General features: G+C 41.0%; 1 protein-coding gene across 1 annotated transcript; it reads right to left on the reverse strand.

Moving 5' to 3' along the window:
• Positions 1–1,434: 1,434 nt before the first annotated feature.
• Positions 1,435–6,283, reverse strand: LOC127772747 (dof zinc finger protein DOF3.6-like). The gene is made up of 2 exons (XM_052298709.1): positions 5,851–6,283; positions 1,435–5,480 (listed from the first exon to the last, which is right to left on the reverse strand). Exons 1-2 carry the CDS (start codon positions 5,938–5,940, stop codon positions 4,503–4,505), a joined length of 1,068 nt encoding a protein of 355 aa, XP_052154669.1. The 5' UTR covers positions 5,941–6,283; the 3' UTR covers positions 1,435–4,502.
• Positions 6,284–13,784: the final 7,501 nt, after the last annotated feature.

The following is a 13,784-nucleotide window of genomic DNA, read 5'->3' on the forward strand; positions in this document are numbered from 1 at the left end:
TTTATATCCCATAATTTGCCACAGTACGAATCTTAAAGGAGATCAAATGATCTAGAGAAGAGAGATCGACTGTAAACAAGCCAAAAATGTGCCGACAGTATTTTAGCGAAACTGTTTTAGGATATATTAGCACCTCTTGTATCCCGAAGAAAATTAAACAGCTATCTAATTTTGATGATGAGCGTTCATTAATATTCTATGAACGACTTGTATGGCAGATGGCCTCAGTACCAAGCCAATTTTAAGTGGTGTTTTAATACATTAAGCTTACAATTAGTACTTACCAACTAGTAATATAATTCAGGGCATGTTTGAGCAAGCTTCTAGTTACAGCAGCTTTTCCTAGAATTAGAAACTCCCCAAACAGTCCAGCTTTTAATCCAGATTCTAAGAAACTACCGTTGTAGTTGTATAATCTAGAAAATAAACTAGAAAACAGAAGCTAGCTAGAAAACCAATTTTTTTTCATATTCTCATAAGGTAGCAACCAACTAGATGCTTCTTGTAATGTTAAGCTCAAACAGGCTCTTAAAACATTGAGATAATCTTTTCCTAGTGAAAAAGGACTAGGAATGACCACATCTCTAATCTCTAATGTACCCGATAAACACTGGGTCGATAGCCAAGCGTAGAGAGGATAACATTTGAAATTGGTATTTGCATATACCTCTCACGCATGCTCTTCTCCTAAATATATATATATATATATATATATATATATCAAACTGATTTAGATATAGATAGGGCATGTACAAAGGTAGAGTAGGATATGAGCTCTACGTTATCTAGAGACTAGCATCCTACAACAGTTAGAGATAATATGGTCTCTAATCATTAATGTATCAAAATACTTTTTATTACTTTTCTTTCCTTTCTTTCACCACTATGCAACAAAATTTGCTCTAATAAATGCTAAGAGTCGACTCTTAGCCGTTGTCATGCATAACAACTATACTCCTTCCTCTTTCTTCCATGTCACCAAATTTACTTGCATAGCAATAGAGAGAAACCACTAATAAACACCATTGTACATACCCTTATTAGTTAGCTTACTAGCTAACTAACAACAATTTATTTATAAAACTAATACCCTACATTTTAGCTTGCAATACCCTACAATTTCTTTAAGAGATTATATTACAAGGAAGATACTTGAGGAAAAATGATTTTTCCCCAAAAGTGAACCCTGATTCCCTGAATGAACTAAAGACGCGGGGACACAACCCCAGAGATGTTGATCAAGACAGAGAACACTGTATTCCAGACTGATTGATTATATTCCCAGTGATTTTGCATCCACCGTACCTGCATCCTCTCTCTAGAGATGTCATTTTTAGTTTCCCTAGATATATATACTTAACGAACCAGCAGCAGCTGCAGCTGGCACATTCCAACAACACAATCTATGCATGCATGCATGAATCGAGATACCATAAAGAATATATGTGTGTGTGACATCTAGTATCTTGGATGCATGGGTTAAATCATCATTATTCCTCAAGAATCCAAAAAGGAACTACTAATTATATGTACATGGATCGTCTCTCTCTCTATCGATAGATGCATTAGAGCAAGTTTAATATTATAGCTAATTGTTAGCTACAAATCGTTTGTAACTAATATAATAGCCCATTCATACAATAGGTATCTATAAAAATATACTACACCAGTAATATCCGGTCCCACCTCTCATACACACATAATGTCTTAGAGTCCGTGTTGCAGCTGGCTATAAATCTGTAGCCCGCTTTCTTCCCTAACTTCCATTTTCTTCTCGATATGTGATTATAGCTGGCTTATAGCCTGTTATTGTACTTGCTCTTAGACTAGCTAACTACTACTTAATTAGCTTGTAGTAGTAGAGATGAGATGAGAGGATCAATAGCATGCAATAGTATGGTGTTGGATGAGTAGTTGCATGTGCATGGTGACTTTATTCTCCCAAAGGGGAGAACAGAAATGAAGAGAGAACTGGGAGAGGAGAGGAGGGGAGAGGAGAGGAGGGGCCTAGGCCTTCGAGAAAGCAAAGCCAAAGCAAACCCAAAACAAAGCTATCAAAGCAAAGGCAGTGCAGGCAGCAGCAGCTGCTGCTGCTGCTGCGAGAATCTGATTCCCTGCCCCTGCCCCTCCCCTCCTGCGAGTAACATGCCATGCATGCGTCCCTCCCAGTCCCTAGCTATATTTTTCCCTTCAATTCACTATCGATCATGCATGCTGCTAATTCCAGATCTATCTATCTTGGACCAGCTAGCTACCAACCAATCTAGGATTACATCGTCTCTCATCAGTGCGAGTACTGTTACTATCTCTCCTGTTATTAATCACTATTCACTCAGTACTGATCAGTCTCACTCTTACCAACCAACAATTAACAACTGAACAATGCATGCTAACCTTAGCTTAGCTTAGCTAGCTCCAGTACTAGCTACTTTATATCTCCATATATATTAAGCTAAGCTAGCAACATGATGCATGATAATGATATCCTCAGTATAGTACTGATTCATGCATGATACAGAGAGTAGTAATAGTATGATCTATCTTCTCTCTCTCTTTCACTATCTCTTTTGTGTGGCACACAGGCACACACAGAGACACACACACATTCTTTCGTACGCTCCATTCACTTTTCTGTGCCAGTCTTGTTGGCAGCAGCTTGTGCTTTTGGGCACAGCATTCCATCATCTGCTACCTCTCTCTCTCTCTTTCTCTATAGGCAGCTTGTGTTGTGTGTGTGCTAGAGCCATAGACATCATCGTCGTTGAGACGATGAGAGAGTACACACGTAGTCCCTGAAAAAACAGCCGGCCGGCTAGCTGGCCACACAAACACACAAGAGCTATAGCAGTAGCAGTGTAGTACCACTGAACCAGAGCATGCACTTCCTTCTTCAGCTCATCTTCTTCCTCTTTCTCAGTGCACTTCTCAAACTTCCATGCACACACCATCACCAACACAACGACGAAGACTGAATAATAATATATATACATACTCTCTCATCTCATCTCATGCAATGTCCTCCATGAAACTCGCCCTAGCTACATTACATATACTTCTCTTCCTTCCATTTTTAGCTTCCATTTACATAGTACTCTATTGGACACTACTGCATGCATGCCTAGCTATCTGCTATCTATACATACTGTGTACGGAGTAGTTACTAGAATGCATGCACACCATGCAATGCAATGCAATGCATGCATGCAGTGAATTTCAGGTGCATATATTTGTGGTGATTGATTGAGCTCAGAAGCTTAATTATCTGTGTGGTGTGCTTATTAATTACTAAAACTAAGCTAGAATATATGTATGTAGCTTTTTGTCATTTACATTGATCTCAAATATATAGGAAAATAATATATATATATAGGTTGGATATTATATTAAAAAGTAGCATATATATGAAGGCAACTGAGACCAACTTAGCTTAGCTAGATAGGAGTAGTACTAGTATATGATTTGAGCTGATCAAATCAAAATGGCCCTCATGAGACACTAAAGATCAATCTGTGGGATATCTTCACACTTTAGTACGTTCTATCACTGTAAAAGGAGCAAAAGGTAAAGGTAAAAAAAACAAAAGAGCCTTGCTTTTGAATGGGCCTTCTCAGCCCTCTTTGACTACACCCTTTAATTTGTAGTCGCAATTAACATTGCAATCCTATTGCCAAGCCGTACTACGTGTACTATACACCGTAGAGATTTACATATATACGTTATGTTCAAAATGTGCGTGTAATTAAAATTAATAGGGCATATGCGAAATAGACTACGAATTTGTTAATAGACCTTATGCGATATAGGTGGTATTGCATGTTTGAAATAGTTGCATATATCTTACTTAGAGACGAATTCATGCAGTAGCTAGCTTAGCTATAGCTTCTAATATATTTCTGATCCTCAGGTCATTACAAAGACATAAATTTATACTGATTGTTGCACCAATAGCAAAATTAAGAATTGAGAGAGAAGGCATCGATCATCACACGTAATATATAGGAGAATTAATTGACATATAATAGGAGTTTCCATTAACAAAATGAACAACAGTAGTGGTACACATAACGTACGTGTCCCCAAATGCACGAGAGAGAAAAAAAAACCTAACATTTAAAAGAAAAGAAGAAGAAGAAGAAACACATCAAGTGAGATTAGATCATGCATGCAAAGCTAAACTAGCTAGAAAATACTAGTACTACTTTTGCATGATCAAAATTAAACACACACTCCTCCGGTCTTCATTGGGACACATCACCTAATTGCAAGTGCAAAAAAATGCAAATGCCTCGATCTCGATCTCGATCGATCGAGATCAACCATCCTTAAACTTAATTTGGTTCTATATCTCACACCACCATCACCATCACCATCGATATGATCGATCACACGCCCTATTATGAATATATATCTAGATAGCTAATCGTAGAGAGTCTGCATTATATTTGCAGATCTCTGCCATTAGCTAGCTAGATTGTGATTAGTTATAGGCTAGCTCTCGATCATTACAAGAGATGGTTACCTGTGGTTGCACTGGAGTAGGAGGTGTATCCTCCAGCGAGGTGATGATCGCCATACATGCCCCTTGGGTAGCCTTCTCTCTTCGATGATGGCATCGCATGGTGGAGCTCTCCACCGTCTTCGCCGCCGCCGCCACCATGGCCGTCGCCGTCTAGGCCTAGCTGGAACATCCCCGGCATTGCCATTGCCGGCGGTGGCGCCGCCATCGCCGCCTGGTGATCCATGGCGTGGAAGAACGGGAAGCTCTGCATCTGCTGTAGTCTCCATTGCTCGAGGCCGGTGGCGGCGCCGACGGAGTAGCAGCCGGCCGCGTCGACGGGCGGTGGCTTGCCGGCGGCGGCCGCCATGCCGGAGAAGGTGGAGCCGAGGCTCATGGCGTCGAAGTCGGCGAGGCGGAGCAGCGGCGGCAGGATGGAGAGGTTGCCGCCCAGCATCGCCGGGAGGGCGGGCGCGTTGGGCGTGGCGCAGGTGGAGGACGTCGTCGTCGTCGTCGACCCCGCTGGCGTCGAGCCGGCGGTGGTGGTGGCGGCTGAGGCGGAGCCCGCCGCGGACGCCGGCTTGGGCTTGGCGCGCTTGGCGTGGCGGCGGTATCCGCCGCCGACGGGGACGTTGCGGAGCGCGCCGCCGCGGGTCCAGTAGCGGCGGCAGGCGCGGCAGAAGTGGCGGGGCTGGGAGAGGGAGTAGTTGTTGAAGTAACAGAACTTGGTGTTGGTGGAGTCGCAGCGCGGGCACTTGAGCCCCGGCTCCGGCAGCGGGATCCTCGCCAGCCGCGCCCTCTCCGACATCGACATCGGCTTCGCCGGCCCCACCGCGCCGCCTCCGCCGCCGCCATCGGCAAGCGTGCCCGGAATCATTGACTGCTGCTGCAGAAGCTCATGACTATTATTGCCGTCGCCGCCGCCGCCGCCGCCTCCACAACCGGTGGCGACCTGATGATGCTGGTGGTGGCCGTGAGCATGTTGCTGAATTAATGAATCAAACCAAATCAATTAAACACAAGCTTAATTGTATATATATATTAGCTAGAGATCGACAAGAGAAGCATCTAGCTAGCAAGAAAGATGGAAGAAGAAGACGATTATTTGGGCAGTAAGTATATACCAAGACAGTGCTCCGGATCGGAATATTGAGCTAGCCCTAGCAAGTATTCTCACATCTCTTTAAATTTTTCTTTTCCAAATTTTAATATATATATCGCCACAACTTTGTAGCTTTTATTTGTGCTCTTGCGCAAAAGAGAATGAATAAAATCTCTTGACGGAAAAGAAAGAGAAAGAAAGAAAGAAAGGGGATGAGCTAGGAAGAAGATGATGACTGGAAATTGATTATTACCTGCTGCTGCTGCTGCTGCTGCTGGTTGTGGTTGTTGTTGTTGTTATCATTCCAGCTCGAGGAATCCAGGAAGGCAGGGGGGAAGATCATGGTGGTGGGTAGCAAGTGATGCTGAGCTGAGCTGAGCTGAGGTCTGGTGACTCTGGAGAGAAGATAGAGAATTAAAGTGCTAGGGTTTGGCAAGGCCTTGTGTTTTTCTTTTCTCTCTCTCTCTCTCCCTAGCTGCTGATGCTTGATTGCTTTCCCTTCTCTTCTGCAGCTATAGCTAGCTACCTTGTATTTTGTTTGTGGTGTATGTGGCCAAAGTTGGAGAGATAGTGGAGGGAATCAGAAGAGAAGAAAGCTAGCCAAGACTAATAACAGGTGAGAGAGAGAGAAAGAGAAAGAGAGACAAGATCAGTGAGAGTGAGGTGGAAGGGATAGATGAGGTAGCAATTAGCAGGGAAAGAAAGGAAAGAGAGAGAGAGAGAGAGAGAGAGAGGAAAAAAAAAAGGTGAACATGTCATGTACCACCATCCTTCTTCCTTCCATGTAGCCATCCTTATTTTTTGTGATCTTGTGGGCTTTCTTCTTTGCTATGCTGACTGCTGCTGCTGCTCTCTCTCTGGTTTTCTCAGGAAGAGGGACACCACCGTGCAAGTGATGACAGCTACCGGTAGAGATCCAACTCCAAGTGGATGGAAGGCCGGTGATGACTTATGTGAGCTTTTAGAGATCTAGGAATATGCCCTCCTCATTGTCAATAAATTTAAACTGAATTTAAATTTAAAAGTTATTAATTCAAACTCAATCATGTATTGACCAAAAACAGCTAGTGTACACACACATATATGCAAATACAAGCCACTGCAATTCTTATATAAGTCTATCGCGAATACGTAGAGCACGCTAACACAGTCGCCATTAATTCCTTCTATTTTCAAGGAGTAGATCGAGATATGTAGGGCCTTTGTTAAAATGCTCTAAACTATATTTAGGAAGTACACAAATAGCCATAAAGGCTTTTCAAGTAAAGTAGTTTATAGTGTAGTAAATTATTGTCCTCAAACATTTTACAAATTATTGTGATGCATATCTAAATATAGGAGAACTTAACAAGAAATATGTCAAATTTTGGCTAGTAAAAGAGACAAAATCATAGCTCGATGCTTACATAGAGATTTTTTCTTTATTTCCATCGATCGTTCCTTAAAATGTTTGAGACTTTTTTTTTTATAATCATGTACTTTTGATAGTTTGGAGGGGGAGTGCCGGAGAGCACCGGAGGACTACATCTTAATTGATTGGTTTTGTCTTATATATGACATATCATGTTCAAACTTCCTCAATAATTATTGTCATTTAATTGGCGACACAAATCTCAAATCAAATACATATATACCAACATGCAATCCTCCATTTACTAGATATTAATTAGTACTTTCTCCATTTCGGGTTATAAGATGTTTTGTCTTTGGTCAAAGTCAAACTATTTTAAATTTGACTAAGTTTATAGACAAATACAGCAGTATTTATAATACTAAATTAGTTTCGTCATATCAATAATTGAATATATTTTCATAGTAAATTTGTCTTGGGTTGAAAATGCTACTACTTTTTTCTACAAACTTAGTCAAATTTAAAGCAGTTTGACTTTGATTAAAGTCAAAACGTTTTATAACCTGAAATGGAGGGAGTACCTCGCAAGCAAGTGCATATGGAGATGGTTCATTACAAAATATAACTATACGAGTCATAAAAGAAAATATATATAGTAAACAATACATACAACCCCTCATCCTCTCTCTAGTTAACTTTTTCTCTTTCCTCCCTCTCTTCCCCCTCTCAAGTAAAGGAAAAAAAAAGGGGGGGAATTTTACTAACTCTCTTCAAGTTCTACAGGATGTCCAAGAGACAGGGCACATGCAACTACCAACTTCAGAGCCTCAATCTCATGTTGGCCGGCTAGCTAGCTACCATGTCTAGACCCCACAGTACATCCAACATTTTTGTGACATTTTGCATGCAACTCCAAGCAACTGGGGAGAGAAATAGTCTTGGGCCTTAATCTAACTAGCTTACTATAGCTTGAGTATTATACTTGCACTATTTTTATGTACACAATGTTATAGGATCACCAGGTGAATAAGATTCAATTTTTAAGTTTGTAGTATAGTTAATACATCTTGTTTTGCCTGCTGCCGGAAATCTAACAAATTAAAAGTTTATTCGAACTAAGCCTTATTGTTCTTATTAATGAGAACAGTGATAACAAGTTGATTCGTCTGCTCGTACGTCGCTAATTGCTTGTTAGCTAGGTACTATATACCAGGTACGTAAAATTAAGCTTTGCACAGGAGCGATTAGCTAGCAATTAGTACGTAAAATTAATTGCTTGTTAGGAAAAAAATAGGGTCGCTTAGCAACTACAGTTCCAACAAGAAATTAATCAATTGTTTAACTAAAATTGTGCATTTTGATCGTGGCCTATAACTAATAAGGACGTACGTACAATGCAACTTGATCAAATATATAGTCGCACCAGCAATCAACTGCACGTACGAAGAAATCACTGTATAAAATGGGCCCAGATTTTTGACAAACTTGCAGTCATTTTTATGTTTACAGGTAGGATATGCCAATCATTCGTTAACTCACGTGCGGTTAATAATTTGGACCATTTGCTTTGAGATTCAGCGGTACAATATTTAATTGCAAAACTAAATATGATTTCCCTAATTTTTTCCTTTTTAGCTGTTGTACCATAATTGGAAACCTAGAATTTTAGTGAAAATTACTATTTCAATCAAATACTAGTATATACGTACCTTCAATATACTGTAGGTAAGAAACAATAGGAACCGTCATATCGATCGGCTTAACTTAAGGAGCATAACTTAACTGGTTAGGTTCCTGGTGATGGAACCAGTCCACCCGGATTCAACTCTTAGATTTGATATGCACCCCTTTGACAGTGAAGCGTCTATGATGACTTCGTCAACCCTCACGATACCGTTGGCCTAGTCTTCCAGGATACTTATAGAGGTCGAGGAGTACGTATATACGCTCATAGAGGGTGAGTGTGAGTGTGTGTGTGTGTGTGTGTGTGTGTGTGTGTTATGACTTATGAGTGTGTCGGAGGATGAACTCCTCCGGCAGGGGACCATGAGGGCACTCCTTTTTTGGTTCGGCCGGGGGCAACAGGTGGAGGTCGAGGAACTGGAAAGATTGGGAGAAAAAGAGGGGGGGTTGGGCCCCCTTACTTAGGGTGAGACACAAGGGGTTTATATAGTTTCGGGCCGCTAACAAGCGTAATACTCTACTCCTGTGTATGATGATTTTTTTTGAGCTTTGGAAGTCTCTGAATCTCTGGTGTACAAGCTAGGGTTGAGTGTCCTTACTCTCCCTTCTTTTTTTTCCTCACTGGACGTCCACTCCCCTTTTATACTTTAAGGGGTTATTACATGAGTTCTACGCGTCCTCTAGTAAGAGAAGAAACATCCTCTAGATTGAACGTGTGTCTCGCGCTGCATGCGCTACAGCTTGGAAATTCCCTACATCAGTAGTCAAGCAGGCCCCACCAAATTATGCCGACTGACGCAAGCGACATGGAGGAGGATCCCTGTCGTTCTTCGTTTAATGGATGTAGATTTGAGGCTCGTATGCGCTGGAAACACCATCCCGGGCGCTGCACCTCCTGTCATCTTGATGGGACAGGGCATACCAACCGCACTTCGCCTGACACCTGTGCGACCGCGCGTGGCTTGCCGCTGTCCCGTCCGTCGTTTCAACCGGTCACGTCCGGTCAAGATTCGGTCAGGCAAGCGGCACGCCACATTTAATACGGCGAGGCACGCTCGCCCCACCCGCTCCGCCCGCATTAAATGCGGTTAGGTGGGCGCGGAGGAGTATCCACGTGTTTACCACCCCAAGGGGTCGGGGCAGCCCGACCCCTCGGGTTAGGTACGGGTGGCTTCCACTCATCCACGGGCGCGACCCCCTTGGGGTGAGTGCCACGTGGATGCCAAGGGCGGCTCTTCCCTTCTAAGTTCGGTACTCCCGGTACCCCCGGGCCCATATCACCGACAGAGTGCATGCGTTTGTATTGTGCTTCTATACAAACTTGAGGATGATGTGGACTTAAATATGTGCTTCTTTACAGGAGTAATTATAATTAGTGGGATATAACTATATTTATAGAAATAGAGGAATAGCCTATATTTCCCATGCAATTGCATTGAGCTAGATTAAATCTTATTTAAAAGTATAATTCATTTTTGTATGTGCATGTCTTGTTTATAATATATATATATGTGTATATATATATATATATATATATATATATATATATATGTATATATATAGCTGTACATATTTTTTAGGATTGTCTAGTAATTTCTATCACCTGAAAATACCCACAAATTTCAGTCACTTTTGGACAACCTAGGTCGAGGCAAGATTAATGCGTAACCTCCTCTCTCTCTCTCCTCTTCTCTTCTCTCTTCTCTTCTCTTCTCTCTCTCTCTCCCTCCCCCCCCCCCACCTATGACACTGGCCAGATCGAGCAGCCTAACGTATTGAGCTCCGCCGCCACTCCTTCCCGTCCCGGCAAGACCCCCTTTTGCTAGCATTGATGAGCCTCTGCGGAACCACCCTTCCCATCACGTCATCCCTCACCTTATCTTCTTCTCTCCACCACTCATTCCCCTGCCATCTCCCTCCTCCCGATGCCCAAGCAACACCACTCTCTTCCATCTCCCTCCCCTCGCCACCTACCTTGTCGCCCACCGCTCTCCTCCAGCCCCACACCACCCGCAAATCCGACACTGCTCACCCATATATGTCGTTGTACCACCACAAACCACCTTGACACTGACTTCATGGCCATCCTTCTAAAGTTGTCTGGCCCTACCTTCCACCACCTTCTGATCCTGAAACCCTAATCTATTGGAGTTTCGATATTGTTGCCCCACCATGAAGTTGTCATCGCCATCGCTAGTGAGTCCTTCGTGTGAATCCCGCTTTTCCTAGCCTCTCCCTTGTCTAGATGTCGAAGATGACTCCCTTGTTGTTGGCCGAGAGTAGGGGTGGACAGAAAAGACCAAACCGAAATAACCGAGACTAAGACCGAACTAATCGAGGCAATGAATTTTGGTCTTCATACTCAACTAACTGAATTTTGTTTGGTCAATTCGGTCATAGGCCTCAGCTAATCGAAGTGACCGAATTGAATGAGTTTAGCCCAATAGGCCCAGAGAGGAAGCACTAAATCCCCATGTCCCACATGCACATACCAAGCCGCTGGCTGATTTGACATTTTTTTTTATTTTGTGTGATTTTTTGGACATGTTGTTTATATGTGATCTGTGTTTTTTGGATCTGCTTAAATTTTGGTCATGACCGAGACTGAGACCGAATTTCGGCGTTCATTATTTTGCAATGCAAATCGATCGGTCTTCAGTATTAGAGGACCGAAGTTTTCTTAACAAAGACCGAGACTGAATTTGCAGTCAGACCAAATGCCCACCCCTAGCTGAGAGAAGGTGACTGAGATTTGGGGAAGTCTCAGTGACATGAAAGATACTCCCTCCGGTTTCATTTTAATTAACGTTTTGGACAATAGCACGGTCTACAAAATATATCTTTGACCTTATTTTTCTATTATAATATACACAATAAATAAATACATGTTTACTTTTATTATAGTGCTTTGAAAGACAAATCTATATATGTTGTCATAGTTTCTTTACACTAAACATTTTTTAAGTTATTGATGGTCAAAGTTATAAAAGTTTGACCGCAACCTTGTCCAAAACGTCAATTATTATAGAACCAGAGGGAGTACCAACATAACCCCTATTTTGTATTAAATTATATATAATACGAACCTGATCACCATCATGATCAAATGGTATAGATCTTTTTTTCTTTATTGATGTGGTAATCTCTAGGCCTTCTCCTGTCCCCTTTTAATTTAGCAGTCCCTTAACAACATATATACTACTAATATATATATATATATATATATATATATATATATATATAGGCTGGCTTGGCAAAAAAAAAAGGGGCGTCATTCCGTGTTCTTTAGAATAATCTCCTGTCACTATGTGGTGAGCATTGTGCACACTACATATTGATTGATCGATGGATCGATCATTGTAAAGAGATGATTACGATGATTGCTTGAAGAACAAAGAAAGCAATGCATGCATTGTGCATTCCTTCTGGTCCCCAGTGTTCGTGGAAAAGGAAAAGCTAAGGTTGATCGATCGTCTCTCTTTGCCTCCCTCTATTATTATCAGCGATAAATCTGCACATTATAAACTGTAGCCATCGATCGATATATATCGATCTGTCGCTTCTTCTTTCTTACTCCCTCCGTTTCAAAATATTTGACACCGTTGACTTTTTAGTACGTGTTTGACCATTCGTCTTATTCAAAAGATTTAAGTAATTATTTATTCTTTTCATATCATTTAATTCATTGTTAAATATGCTTTCATGTACACATATAGTTTTACATATTTTATAATTTTTTTTAAATAAGATGAACGGTTAAACATGTACTAAAAAGTTAACGGTGTTAAACATTTCAAAACGGAGGGAGTACTATATATTGTCAATTGCAATCCTGTAGCAGCTATAGATTGTCAATTTGCAATCCTGTAGCAGCTAAACTACCCTCGAGCTAGATTATTGCCCAATTCAGCCTTGTTGTTTCACTCCAAAAAAGCAATCATCACGCACAAGATAATTAATAACCGTACCATTAATTATTGTTATTTCCTTTTCAAGATCGACAAGGATTATATTTAACACTGAATGGATCAATAACTAGCGGTCCTATAAATCTGAATTAAATTAAAGTGGGTTACAGATATGGAGTTGGTCCCGGCCCATTTGAGTATAGTGGAGTACGTACTGTGTTGTACGTACGTATTAATTGTGTCATGGGCCCAATGCATGCATCACCCAACTGGGCTGGCTCGACCGGCCCACAGGGCAGAGTCACTGACAAGTTGCCCCCACCAATGACTCTGTCACTAGCTAGTATTCCCTCCATCCGAAAATATAAGGGATTTTCACTATTCACGTGTAACGGTTTGACTACTCGTCTTATTCAAAAAATGTGCAAATATAAAAAACTAAAAGTTATGCTTAAAGTACTTTAGATAATAAAGTAAGTCACAAATAAAAATAATAATAATTTCAAAAATTTTTGAATAAGACGAATGGTCAAATAGTGCAAGTAAAAAGTCAAAATCTCTTATATTCACGGACGGAGGGAGTAATAAGGTAGTATTTGAAGACCCAATTATTATATACAATGCAATGCAAGTAATTAAAATTAAGATGCATGCAATGCATGGTTAATTCTAGTTTACTCGATGAATTAATCCATTGGATATATATCCCCACACCTGCCGACAAATATATAGAGAAAAACCAACGACCAATCATACACATATGATAATGTTGATTCCCTGATCGGCAGGATATATATATGTGTGTGCACGCACAAATGTTTGCAATAATTGTAGGAGCATAGTTATATATATTGCTTGCTCGTGTAAGTGATCTCCAGATGCACACGTGAGAATGTCGTTGAAAACTTGCAGGTTTTATATGTCACTCACAACCGTCCGACCAGGGCAATCGATCGAACTGATCCAAAAACATAGTAGACCTGCTGCCCATTTGAGTACCTCGATCGTACTCGATCCCATAGCACACAAAGATCGATATATGCACTTGAATGATCATTTTACATTGCGGAAAAAGAAGTATTCTCTCCGTTCTAAAATATAAACATTTTTGGATTTTGACATGGTCTTCGAAATGCTACTTTGACTAATGATATCTATAAAAGTAAGATATTTTAAATAAAAAGAGTTGCATACAATGATAGTTTGTTTAATAATAAATCTAGTAACTCAATTTTAGGTGATTGA

Source organism: Oryza glaberrima, chromosome 5 (assembly GCF_000147395.1).
Source record: "Oryza glaberrima chromosome 5, OglaRS2, whole genome shotgun sequence".
Classification (NCBI taxonomy): Eukaryota; Viridiplantae; Streptophyta; class Magnoliopsida; order Poales; family Poaceae; genus Oryza; species Oryza glaberrima.

What these genes read in the sequence shown, in the direction of transcription:
- LOC127772747 (XM_052298709.1), bottom strand. Translation starts at nt 5,940, where the DNA reads ATGATCTTCCCCCCTGCCTTCCTGGATTCCTCGAGCTGGAATGATAAC. An exon ending in AGCAGCAGCAGCAGCAGCAG is followed by an intron (nt 5,481 to 5,850) that starts GTAATAATCAAT and finishes TCATTAATTCAG; the next exon opens with CAACATGCTCACGGCCACCA.